This window comes from Bubalus kerabau, chromosome 3, assembly GCF_029407905.1.
Source record: "Bubalus kerabau isolate K-KA32 ecotype Philippines breed swamp buffalo chromosome 3, PCC_UOA_SB_1v2, whole genome shotgun sequence".
NCBI classification, from domain to species: domain Eukaryota; kingdom Metazoa; phylum Chordata; class Mammalia; order Artiodactyla; family Bovidae; genus Bubalus; species Bubalus kerabau.
In genome coordinates this window covers 10,875,231-10,888,749 of record NC_073626.1, presented here as the reverse complement: position 1 = coordinate 10,888,749, position 13,519 = coordinate 10,875,231, and the positions used below count along the sequence as shown (strand labels likewise).

Below are 13,519 nucleotides of genomic sequence, written 5' to 3'. Positions count from 1 at the left end.
CTGGAAACCATTTCCAAACCCTCTCCAGGTGGAAGAACCGTTGTTTCTTCACCCTAAATTCATTACGGTCTTGCTGCAAACCATGTAAGCACTACTCTAAGGAAATGCTGCTTTGCTGAACACCTACCATACGTCCAAATCATCAGCCGGGAGCAGTTCAGGGTTGTTACACACGCCTGTGTCACCTGGCACACCTGGCACCTTTGGGAGAATAAGACCTGGAAGGCTGGCGAAGCCCCGCACAACGAGTTCTCATGCCCTGAGCCCCGGGGGCCAGGGCTCTCAGGAGGGCAGGCACCCACCTAGCACACGCGAGCCCCGGGGCCGTCCTCGACAGCAGAGCGAGCTCTTGGGGCACTGGGGCCGGCAGGCAGAGGCACCCCCATGCAGGGGTCCCCACCCCATCACCTGCACTTCACACAACCCCTGATCTTTTCTTTCAGGCTGACAGAAAAAAATTAAACATATCTGAGATTACAGATCCGCATATTCTCCGGGCCTCCATCTTTTATGCAGTTGAAAAAAATGAAAGGTCAGATTCTAATCACTTGCGTCAGGCTGTTACAAAGGAATCTACAATTGGCTTCTAGTGACCCTTTTTTTCCTCCCCCCAGAGTACTTAACTAATGGAATTTGATGGTATCAAAGTGCCTTTCATGTCCCACAATGTCCCTGGGAGAGGAGCTGGCATCACTGGCTCGAAATGAACAATAGGGCCCAGGCAGGTTGATTATCACAGCCTAAGTCTCTGCGAAGGTCACGCTCAGAGCCCAGCTAGAACTGGGAGTCCCGGGTCATCCCACTTGGGGGATTTGACAGGGGAGGGAGGGCAGGAGATGCTCCTCCTACAAGACCTGGACCGCAAACCAGCCAGGCTCCTGCAGTCACGCAGATGATGGGAGTCTGCCTGCCGAGGTCTCCCACCTGCTTCCAGGTGGAGAGCCTGCTGTGGAGCAGGGGCTGGGGCCACCCCAAGGCAGGGGGTACCTGCTACTCCCTCAATTCTCACCTCCAACTGCATGACCCCCTCTTGTTCAATGACAAAGGGAAACCCTGAACTCAGGGGCAGGGACTGGGGGTTGAGCATGAGTCTGGACCAACAGAGATGGGGGGTTACTCAACATAGCCTCATGAGTCTGAAAGTGCTAGATACTGAGAGAGAGATTCATTCCACCCTGAGATTCCAGCTCCACAGATGGGTCCCTGTCCACTCGGACCCCTTCAGAATTGTTCTTTTTCATAAGCAAAGATCTGGAGGGAAGTTCTGCACAAGGACCAGTCCGGACAACGGCCTTGGAAATGGAACAAGGACACCAAATGGACAGTGTGTCCTGCACTTTACATCCTGAAAACTGGGAACCCAGCTGGCCAATTCCACGCTCCAGTGTTCTCATGAGGAAAACTGAGGTTTGTGTTGCAGAACTTCAGTGGGCAATATGCAAAGCCCGCTTGCTTAATCTCAAGGTAACATGTCAAAGCGGTAGGTGGCGATCTCAGGACGTGGGAACTAAACGAGGATGCTCGCCTCGTCCCCAACTGACAACTGAGTGATGCTTGCTGGCGCGTGGTTAAGACTGGTAATACTCGCGTACACACACAGTCCTTTGTACGTGCCACGTGTGAACAGCCCCATGTTTGGAGACAAAGGTTCCTAACATTGTCAAGAATGAGAAAGACCACAGGGAAAGAACAAGTCAGCAGAAGGAGGAATTCCAACCCTCACATGACAAGGAGCATCTTTTAGTCACTAACGCTGCCTGCCAGGGAATCTCCGGTCCACCCGTGCCACGAAGGGCAACTCTAACTGTATGTGACATGTTCCTGGTGAGAACCTCTGGTCCACCCGTGCCACCAAGGGCAACCGTAACTATATGTGACATGATTCCTGGTGCGGTGACAGCAGCAGAGGAGTTAACGAGATGTCACTGGATCCAGGCGCCCGTCTCGCCGCGCCTCCAGGCCCCTCTCACCCTTACTGTCTCCCTCCCAGGTCCTGAGAAATCTTGTCCAAGGGCAGGAACAGGCGCCCCCACCAGATCGGGGGTCTGGATCTCACCCTGGAATTTGCTGGGGGTGGGGGTGAGAGCAGGGAGGGCAGAGCGTGTGTGGCCTCGGGGGGAGGGATGGGGAGTGTCCCCTGCGGCCACACCCCATCTCGTCACCACCTGCAGGCCACTCAGAAGTCCTGCCACAGCCGCCAATGTGTCCACCAGGGACAGTTTACATCCAGGCCGGCTGCAGACCTGTTCCAAGGCAACGTGTGGCTCCCGGCCTCCCCGGTGCTAGGCAAGGGTAATGGGGGACATCCCCTCGCTGCCCTTCCAGGACACCCAGCACACGAGGCCCAGGGTGGTGGCCCCGGCAGTACCCTCTGGGGAGTGACACAACTCCAACAATGACCCCTCCTCTGTCTTCACCCGAGGAGAGGCGCGGGCACTGGCACCCCTGTCCAGGCCACAGTTCTCTCACCTCTGAGCATCCCTTCCTGCTTTCCGAGGCCTGGAAACACACACCGCTTTGGGCTACTCCTCACATTCCCCTTCAGTGAATTTGGTGAAATGGACAGGTGGCCTCGGGCCGGAGGGCTGGCACGTCTGGGCCAGGCCTTGGTCCCTTGTCGGCAGGGCCGGTCCTCACCTGTTTCCGTAAGTCCTGAGCCGACCGATGCAGAGCGGGGTGGTGGTGGTGAGCGGTGAGCCCCTTGGCCGAGGAGCCCGCGGCGGGGGCGGTGGGGGGGTGGCTCGCGGACGCCTGCTCCCTCCGTGCGTCGGCCCGCGCATCGCTGTGCTTCTCCTTCGCCGGAGTGGCCTCTTTGCTTTTGTGTTTCTGAACAGGGTCCTTCTCCCGGGACGACCTGCTGGAACCATTGAAAACTGGAAAGGAAGGAGGGAGGAAGAACAGAGTCACTAGCGGGTGCAGCCTGCTGCTGGGTACCCCAAGCCCTGCAGACAGGAGGAGAAAGAGACGGAAGACACACTGGACAAGTGTCCCGGCTCACAGGCTCTCAGGACCCAACCTCCAGACCAAACGGCCACAGAGGAGAGGAGTATCCTCAACACAGAGAGACCCAAAGAAAAGTTACCAGTGCAGCTTAGGAAGGAGGAGCTTTGGTTGAAACAATTGGAAAATCCGTTTTTTAAAAATCACTACAAAAAAGCAAGCACATGCACAAATATATAGTAGCCCTTAGAGTATCAACATCACACCTTAAACAAAAAGAGAAGAATTAAAATGAAAAAACCAACTGGTCACATTCCAAGAGCGTGACCGCCGCACACATGAAGACACAGGGGACCCAGAGTTTAAACTAAGGCGTGTGAGGCTGCAGATCTGGCTGGTGGACACGGGTCAGGATGCAGCTGCTTCACCTGACCCCTCGGTGACCACAGAAGAGGGGGAGCAGGGCTCAGGAGCCCTGAGCCAGACTCCTTTCTACTCCAGGAGTCACAACACCTACGAGCATGAAGTGCTTGCTGTCAGCCCAGGGACCACAGTCAAGCAGTCACTCAGCCTCTGAACCCAAAGGGACCAGTCCTGCCCTCGAGCCCATTTCACAGAAGACACCATCAGAAGGTCCCGCTGCGCCCCACACCCACCTCCCTGACGGCCAGATGGCGCTCAGAGCAAGCTCCCCACGTGCCCGCTGCACCCCCATCCCCAGGGAGCTGAGACCCCAGAGAGCACGCTCAGGTCTAAAGGCAATGCCATGGCGACACTGCCCCAAGTCTTCTCCTCTGCTTACAGCTGGGACTCCACTCCTGGACAGACTTGTGCTTGGCCTGCCCGGCCCCGTGGGCTCCGGGCGGAATAGCTGGGGAATCCAGTGGGCCCTCCTAGCTGTCATTTAAAAAGGCTCCTGGAGCACTTCCTGACAGAGCGGCCTGGAAAGGTCACTGTGTCCACCTGCCCATCGAGCACCCGCGCGCCAGGCTGCCTCACCACATTCCAGCAGAAAGCACCAGGGACCAGGCAACTGTAAAGAGAAAACCCCTCCTCCTCTGAGCTGAAACGTTTTTCTGAAGCTTAGACATGGAAGTTCAACCCGCAGAGCCACAAGACAACGTCTGTCTTCTGAGATGCCCTTCTCAGGGCCTTGAATGCTTTCTTCGTCGCCCCCATTTGTACAAGCATCCTTTACATTTATGCCTTGTAGATTTCAGATAGTTTCCTCTTATTTGCTTTTTCCGTCTGTTATGTTGCTAAAATCAGCTAACCCATTTGTTAAACTTTCCTTGCTTAGAAAGTCCTTCCTATATTTTCAGATGGTAAGATAATCCTCAAAGTTTCCTAATTGTTTTCTGATTTAATGTGCTTCTTTAGTGCATGTGTTATTACACTGTACATGGCATGATTAAAAGATTCACGTTTTCATTACCTGGACTGGATGTACACCCTGATCTCCCCACCCCCAGCGACCACACACTCTAACTAGACTTTCAATCCAGAGGTAAAGCCCATGTGACTCATCAGAACACAGTATATGACCTGTGTTGTGCAAGGCTCTGTCCGATACTCTCAGAAAAATGGAGAGCTCTGAATGGCTGGCGTTTATTCTAAGTGAAAGTAACTACATGTTGTCAGAATCCATCCATCATGCCCACGCTGGCGGAATCTGCACTTGCTTTCCCGACAAATCAGAAGCAACATCCATAAGAAGTCATACTTCAACGTGATTAAAAAGCAACCCAAGGAACATGAATCCAGGTAATTCTTGACCGTTCACCAATTTTCTAGGCAGTGAGCACATTCTTTATTGAAAAACAGTACAGAAGTTTCATCTTTCTTTTTAATCTTAAGTATTTCATATTTTTCTGAGCTTTGTTATTGCCACAAAGATGAGTAGTCTACTATTACAGAAGTACCAGTTCTAGAATTGACTTCTCTGGTTATAAAAATTTTGGCTATAAAAATTTATTCTGGGGGTTAGTTCCTTTTCACAAGGCTATATGAGCTGCTCAATTCCCAGCCCTACCATGTGGGCAAACTGCGTGGATCCTCGGTTTCCTTAGAGGCTGGCGACCACATGCTCCTGAATGGAGACTGTCTGGGAAGACCTACCTGCTGCTTCTGGAAAATGCCTGTCTCGGGTTAGTACACTCAGATTGGGACAAGACCTCTTCCTGTTTCCCTGACAAGGCAGAAGAACGGGCTTCAACACAGCCCAAGAGCAAGCCTGAGCAGACCTCCCACAACCTCCAACTGGACCCCAGCTGCCTCCCACTGCCTCCCAATATCTATTTCATGGGCAAACAGAGGTGGTGCCAATGTCCTGTCCAAGCAAGAAGAAAGAGAATGCTGAAACCATAGCCCACATTTTCTACCAGTTTAATGAACAGCTTGACCCTTGGGGGACCCAGAGACCCTTTCATGGGATCTCCTAGGTCAAAAATATTTTCATAATTATACTGAAAGTATTTCCCTTTTTCACTGTGTTGGTATTTCAATGATGGTGATGGTTAACGACAGATCAGCCATCAGGGAAATGCAAATCAAAATGACCATGAACCACCACTTCACATTCCCTAGGAGGGCTGTGCTTACAAAGATGGGTAAAGGCAGAGCTGGTGAGGACTAAGAGCCCTCATTCCCTGCAGGTAGGGATGCCAACTGCTGCAGCCACTCTGGAAAATGGTCTGGAAGTTCCTCAAAACAGAGTTACTATATGACCCAGCAACTCCACTCCCAGATGTGAATGTAAGAGGAACGAAAAGTATGCCCACATATAAACGGTCAGAGCAGAAATATGAATAATAAACACTGGAGAAAAAATCTGAAGGTTCATCAACTGGTATTTAGCTAAACGAAACAAGGTGTTATCCATCTGTAAAAAGGAGCTGGGTACTGACGCATGCTTCAGCACGGACGGATCTTGGAGACATCATGGGAAGAGAAAGAAGGGCCACCTATTGCAGGATTCCATGCATATGAGATGACCAAACCAACACGAAGAGACAGAAAGGTGGGGCTTCCCTGGTGGTCCAGTGGTAAAGAATCAGCCGGTAGCAGACACGGGTTTGATCCCTGCTCAGGAATGATCCCATGTGCCTAGGAACAACTAAGCCTGTGAACCACATCTCCTCAGCCTGGGCTCCACCACGAGAAGCCCCTGCGATGGGAAGTGCACACACTGCAGCAGAGCTCTGGCCCTGAGCACAGAAGCCTGCACAGCAACAAAGACCCAGCGCAGCCAAAGCAATGACCAGGACAGACAACGTGCGTCAGCAGCTGCCGGGCGCCGGGGGCTTCAGGGAAACGGGACTGACTCCGAATGGGTACAGATTTTTCAGGGTGAAAGCGATGAAAAGGTTCTCGAGTTGACTGTGGTGATGGCCACACAACTCAGTGAATATGCTAAAAACTACTGAATTGTTCACTGTGGTTCAATTTTATGATACGTAAATTATATCTCTAAAAAACTTTATATAAACAGCAGCACCAAGTGGCAACATCTGACACAGATCAATGCAGTGGCACCGAAGTGCATGAATAAATACTGTGTTCTTCATCAGTTACCAGCAGTTTAAAAAAAAAAGTTCACTTCAGAAAGTGATAAATAGAAATTGTTCACAGCATTAAATCTCAACTCTTGAGTATACACACACTCTGAGACACAATGGAACCACACACAGAGGCACTTCTCCTTAACATCAGTGTGACGACTACTTCTAGGGAAAAGCACTTCTGAGATTAACCTGCAAGCTAGCTGTGTTTTTTCATGGAATGCTATTTTTATTTGAAAGGACAACCGATATAGTTATTTGTCAGCTATTTTCTCAAAAACAAATAAAGTGAGCCTGTCAAGGATAAAGTAACTAACAGTTTTTGCAGCCAATGACAGAATTCATGACTTCAAGCAAAATGACAATTTTGGAAAACCTGTATCTGCCACCATGAGCCCGAAAGCCTCTCAAAACTTAAAGACTTTCCCAATGAGTTTAGTACAGAGGAGATTCTTCGATACAGCGTACCGGAAGGTGCCGACAACTGGAAGGGGTGGCTAAACCAGTGGACCGTCATTCTCAAATGATCGCTATAAGACATTATAAAACTGTGTGTGGCTAAGACAGCCATTCAAGGCGGAGGGCAAACCAATGGATGTTAACCTAACCCTGCAGGAAAAGTTCACCAACAGGGGTTCAGATGACAACTGACCTTGAAGAAACTACCCTCAGTTGGGTCTGCGTGAAATCACAGAATACAACTGTCACAAAGGCGCCTCCCTCCTCCAACCACCGCTTTGTCTGAAACTGATTTTCTTATATACTACTGAATGCAGAAGCGGACTTAAGAAGGTACCTGTCATCTACTAAGTCAGACATTAAACAGATTAGCAAAAAAGTCAAACAATGCAACCTCCCTCACCTACAACTTTTCGGGTGTGGAAAAACAGTCCCTTTCTGTACATGAAAATGTTATTTGTATCAACATGGAATGCATATGTGTTGTTTTTAAATAGGTAAATATTTCTAAATCACCTCAGTTTTAATTTTAATATGGTAAGTAAGTAAGTAAAGTTGCTCAGTCGTGTCTGACTCTTTGTGACACCATGGACGGTAGACTACCAGGCTCCTCTGTCCACGGAATTTCCCAGGCAAGAGTACTGGAGTGGGTTTCCATTTCCTTCCAGGGATCGAACCCAGGTCTCCGGCACTGCAGGCAGATGCTTTACCGTCTGAGCCACCAGGAAAGCCCTTTTAATATGGTAAATATCAATAAATACAAGCCACAATATAAAAGCCTTCTGCGGGCCCCACAATGGTTGTTAAGAGTAGAAACAGGTCTTGAGACCAAGAGGCCTGAAACCGGTGAGACTGGATCGTCTTCCCCCTGGTTATTAGCTACACCGTGGTTTCCCGAAGCTCTGATGGCCCCTGAACTTACCTCTACAGCCACGCACCCTGCAAAAAGCTCAGCTTCCAAAATTTTGTTAGTCACACAGTCGTGTTTGACTCTTTGCAACCCCATGGACTGAAGTCCACCAGGCTCCTCTGTCCATGGAATTCCCCGGGCAAAACAACTGGAATGGATAGCCATTCCCTTCTCCAGGGGATCTTCCCAACCCAGGGATGGAATCTATGTCTTGAGCAATGCAGGCAGATTCTTTACTGTCTGAACCACAAGAGAAGCCCCCAGGCTCCAAATTATGCTAAGTTTAAATCCAGAGAAATCATTTGCTAACTATCTGACCTTGGACTGGTTTCCTGTCTAAGCCTCAGTTTTCTAACTGACTATTTATCTCATAGGGTTGCTTGGAGGATTCAGTGACAAAACATTAATCTAGAGAGGATCTCAGAGGGAGCAGTGGGCAGGCGTTAGTTTGCAGGGATGACCACACCACGATGGAGTCAACGGCCAGCGGGCAGCGGAGCCCCAGTGCACACGCACAGCTGATGACGCCACTCCAAGTGAACCACGGGGCAAGGCCAGTCACTGGACGGAGACTTCAAGAACTCAGAGTGGCACTATGGTCAGCCAGCACCATCTTTCTGAAATCCAGGGGTGAGGGGAGCAGATTGCTCACTGGCCTTATGTCTCTGAAACAGAAGGCACAGCTCTGCTTCTGTTCTAATGCCCCCTGGGAGCTCTAACCCCACCAGCACCAAAACTGCCTCCCCAGGAGCGGGGAGGGGGCCTCTGATCACAGCAGAAGGGAGAGAAGCACGTGCCTTAAACATAATAACTGAACCGGCTGCAGTGCACAGCACACGACGGGCTTCTGCTAAAGACCATTGTGATCAGATAATTGGGAAAGGGGAAGGTTTTCAAGATTTCGAAAATAAAAAATTGAGCAACATTAACTTTGATCTGCAACAAAGGGCGAGTTTTTGAAGAAATCCACTTTCTGTAACCACTGTGCTATTTCAGAGCAGCTGTCCACCCAAATGGCAAACACAGCCAGGAAGTCAACTCAAGTATAACCGGGGGGGGGGGGGGGGGGGGGGGGGGGGAGGGGGGGTGTTGCCAGATGACGGGACCTCAGACGAGGTGTCTTTTGTCAGCAGCAGCTCATTGATTTTAAGTGGCGTGGGAACCTGCAGTTTTACTCCTTCAAGTAATTATCTTTTGTCTTAACTTGTAAGATTCTCCAGAAGAGCAAAGGAAAAAATATCCACTCTCACAGGAAAAGCCTAAACCCTGTGAAGATGAGACAGAAAGTTCAATGTACAGAGGACCCACACATGCTGCCTCCAATTAAAAGAATACTTGGGCTCATTACTTTAAGGAGAGAAAAAAAGTGTTTATCACCAGAAACAGTATTAGGAAATTATACTGTATACTCAGATACAAACAGCTGTGCATTAATGAACACATATATTGATTTGTATACACACTCTCTGAAAGTTAAATGGCCTGTAGCAAGGGTTTCCATACCACGGCAAGCAAAACCTTTAAATCCAAAGGCGGGTATTCTGAGGGTCACTTCAGGCCCGAGAAGGTTAAAATTTGCTCCCAATGGGGGATGAAAAAGAAATGGGCAAGATAAGTCACTATAGAAACAGCTTCACTAGCAACCTTTGATTGCAATGAAAGGCGGAAAGCCACATTTTATAAGGAGGACCTCACGTCTGAGGAGGACCTTAGACCTCCAGAGGGTTTGTACTAAACCACATTCCCCCATCTGACTCTGTCCACATAGTCAGAGCCTGACAAGATTCCCAGGGGATCCTCCAGGCCTTTAAAACCCTCACTCCATACACAAGCTGGACCAGACCGGCTGGTTGTGACTCCTAGCTGCCAGATCCATAACACATCTGTGCTGCCATTCTCAGAAGATCAAACCAGTGCCTCTGCTTATCTGGCCTCCAGGAATCACTAAAGTACTTAGAAGTCCATGAAACACTATCCATTCTTCAGAGAAAAGAGCTGTACAAATATAAGAAAGTTGATCTTTTTTAGTGACTTCCCTGGTGGCTCAGACAGTAAAAGCATCTGCCTACAAGGCAGGAGACCCAGGTTCAATCCCTGGGTTGGGAAGATCCCCTGGAGAAGGAAACAGCAACCCACTCCAGTACTCTTGCCTTGAAAATCCCATGGATGGAGGAACCTGGTAGGCTACAGTCCACGATCTTCTTAAAAGCTCCTGCTCTAAGAGCAAAGACAAGACCCCCACTTGAAAAGAGTCCTTCCTCGTAAGGAGAGTATAGCCCCAAACATTCTAATTATTAGCACCAGGAAGGCACTTCATCTGAAAACCAGGAAGTTTTTTCTATCAGGTGAGCAGGAAAAAAGACCCTTTGAATGGCATCTGGCCAAAGTTCTATGACACCCTGTGATGACCCAGTGTCTAACCTTCACCCTGAAAAAGAAACACAGACAAAAGCCATTATGGAAAGCTGGGCAGGAAGGTCTGCCAGCAGACACATGACACATACGAGGAAAGAAACAGCAGAAGGTCGAAGATGGGACTAACCCCCAAATTACGTAAAATGAGACTTGCTCTCTCTGTCAACCCCAAAACAAGAAGGGACAAAAGAAAGAAAGAAAGAAAAAAGAATCATTATAAATAGAGAAGACTGTGTTATGGAAAGGAAAAGAGGAACACGCCAAGTTTCTGATCGGAAGCCAGATATTTAAATGTAAGCTTCATGTCATTACAAGGCGTCCGGACTCTGGGAAGGCAGGCCCCATCAATCGGCTGGCATCGGATCCTTGTTACTGTACAAAAGCCGCACTTGCTCCCTGGAGCCAGTTCAACTTTGTCACTATTGTCTGAAAACAATGGAATGTGTCTGCCAACCTGTGCCAATAGTTCAAAAGGACTTTAATGCTGGCTGTGTGAGTGCTGCAACCTGGTTTGCCCTGGGCCAAAACAGCTCCACTGACTTGGCTGGAGCAGTCACGTGTCAAGCTGGAGCGCGAGAACGCGGAGGTCGGCTCCGGCTCCATCAGGGTCTTGCTCGGGCTGGGAGCCCCCAGCAATAGCTGGACCTACGCCAGTCCACGTGCACCCTGATCTGGTATCACAAGCAAGTTCTCCTGGTTTACCTGGTGTTCTGAAAGCCCTCGGGAATTTCCACCCAGTGCAATTCTACCACTTTGGCTACACTGTGTAACAGGAAAAAGAAACCTGTTGAAAAGAATCTTTAAAGCCAACCTGAATTTTCTTCTCTCTATAAGAACTTGAATCTGTAAGTCATGGAATGTTTTTTCAATCAAAACTTGGCTACCAGGGTACCCAGATCTAGAAATGTGGATACACTGTGGACAATGATGTAATATAGCCAACCGAGTTGGACAGATTTACCAATTAAACATGTTCCTTACACAGGATCCTAGTAACTGCAGATACTGAAGTCTGAAAAGAGCAGATGACCTTTATGATAATACAAAGGTCAGGGCATCAGAAAGACCATCAATCAGAATGAATGGCTTCTGTCATTGAAAAATGGGTTTACTGGCCCACTTGGCCCCCAAAGGAGCCGAGCAAAGGACAAGACGGATGGCCTGATGGTGACTTACCCCTGCCTGTCCCCGCACCAGTTGGCTTAAGGCACCTGCATTCTCCAACGTGCCGCAGGGGGACCAGAGGACACCCGGGCGGAGGACCTGTCGGGAGAGGGGCCAGTGGGCCGAGAGGGGTCTCCTGCTTTCTCACCCTCAAGAACCAAGACACAGCACAGAGCCATGGCATATACTCCAGCAGGGGACAAGCAATAACTCTGAAGAGCAAATGAAAAAAGTGCTTTTTGCAGCCTGGGGTTTCCTAAAGCCCTACATTCAAGGAGATGAATTCTGAAAGGTCAACCACTTCTGAAGTCAATGGCAAGACCTCTGGCCCACCTCTGGACCTGAACAAGGAATCTCAAGGTTTTGCTGTGAATGCAAAGTAAGTGTGCACAAAAGTCAAACTGGAAAGCACTCCATACACATGATCAACTCTACAAGTTACAAAAGAATGGATAAAAATGCAAAATAAAAATATCAGTACAGAAAAGCAAATACAGCAGTATCGGTATCGTAGTAAGGATTGTTTTCAAGGTTCTCCAAATAAAGTCTGTGGATCTGCCATTGTCCCACACACACTTCCACTCGCCCCCCCCAGCCAGGAAAGCAACCAGGAAAGGAAACGGCATCCTATATGCGCACAACTTTCCCCGCGACTGAAGCATGCCCTCAAGACAGGCTCGATGAATGTAGCTGGAAATATTAAATACTGAGCAGTTGGGTGAACAGCTCAGCAATTCAATTTACAATGTATGTGATACAAACACATCCTAGCCGAGCATGAACAACAAAATTGATTAAAAATTCTGAAAATCAAATATGTTATCTTAATTTCTTCAGCACTGCAGAGTATTACAGTTCTTTGGAAGAATCATCGGACCTGAGGCCAGCAACAAAACGGTATCCAGACTCTGTTTCTGAAAACCTACCAAGTGCCAGGCGCCATGCTGAACGCATCCGTCACTCACTGAGTTCTAACAGACACTTGTTTCTCTTTAGTAAGCTGCTTTCCACATAGCAAGTGATCCATTCAAAGTGCACCATCCAGTGGGTTCCGGCGTGTTCACACCTGTGCAACCATCATCACAGTCTAAGTTTAAAGTCCCCATCACCCCCAAATGAAACTCCATCCCTGCCTGTCCTGAACCCAAATGGAAAAAGTCAGGTGCTCTCCGTATTTTACAACCAGGGAAACTGGGGCCTAAAGAATTAAACCACTGGATAAAGACACCTGGTCAGGAAGGTGGACTCAAGCCAGAAGCTCCTCTTCCACCACCAGACCCATCTCCCCAGTCATCTGTCTCTGAAATCTGCCCGAGCCTCTCACCACAGAGCAGGGGCCCTGCCATCCCCAGGAAGAGACATCTACATGCTAAACAAACAGGAGGCGCCAGCACGGCCCTCGGTGTAGGCATGCCCAAGGGCCTGCGTGACCCACAGAGCAAATGCTTAAAGGAAACAAGAAACGAGGGAGAGCCGATCACCCTAGCGGACGGCTCAGCAGGGTCTGTCTATCACACGTGGAGCAGCTCCTGGTGAGCAGTTGGGGTGGGCATGACTCACGCTCCCTCTGGGGCAGCCCTCACCGTGTGCCAGGTATCTGAAACATACTAACTTCCTGGGATTCTCTTATCAACTATGAGGCTATTTCTAGACTTCCAGATCTTACAATCAAATGAGGCATTAACAGCCAATATGGTACTCTCTACCAGAGAGAAATACAACCTACACCGACTCATTTACCCGTCACAAAAACCTATGAAAAAGCATGCCTACTACTTCTTTAAAGATAAGAAAACTAGAACGGCCTCAAGTAGCGACCCCATCTGGGCAAACAAGCATCGGCATCCTGCTCTCAGCCACGAGGCCAAGTGGCCCCAGATGAGGGGGCAGTGGAGGGCTAACAACACACTTAGCACTCTGCACATTCTCCCGCTCTTAAAGAACAGCTTCCAACCCATACTCCAGCTCAGGAGATTCAGCTGCCCCAACTGGGAGGGAAAAAAATAATCAAGCTGCAGGAGGTTTAAAAAAAAGGTGAAGAGGATATTCCACAAAAGCATCAGTTAAAGAA

General features: G+C 49.2%; 1 protein-coding gene across 9 annotated transcripts in view; it reads right to left on the bottom strand.

Annotated features, from left to right (window-relative positions):
- Window positions 1-13,519, bottom strand: part of JARID2 (jumonji and AT-rich interaction domain containing 2) — a 232,890-nt gene that overhangs the window by 23,101 nt on the left and 196,270 nt on the right. For all 9 annotated transcript variants that reach the window (XM_055570664.1, XM_055570665.1, XM_055570668.1 and 6 more), the window contains one exon: window positions 2,638-2,873. In XM_055570664.1, coding sequence (XP_055426639.1) covers window positions 2,638-2,873 — 236 coding nt within the window. The remainder of the gene's footprint in view (window positions 1-2,637; window positions 2,874-13,519) is intronic.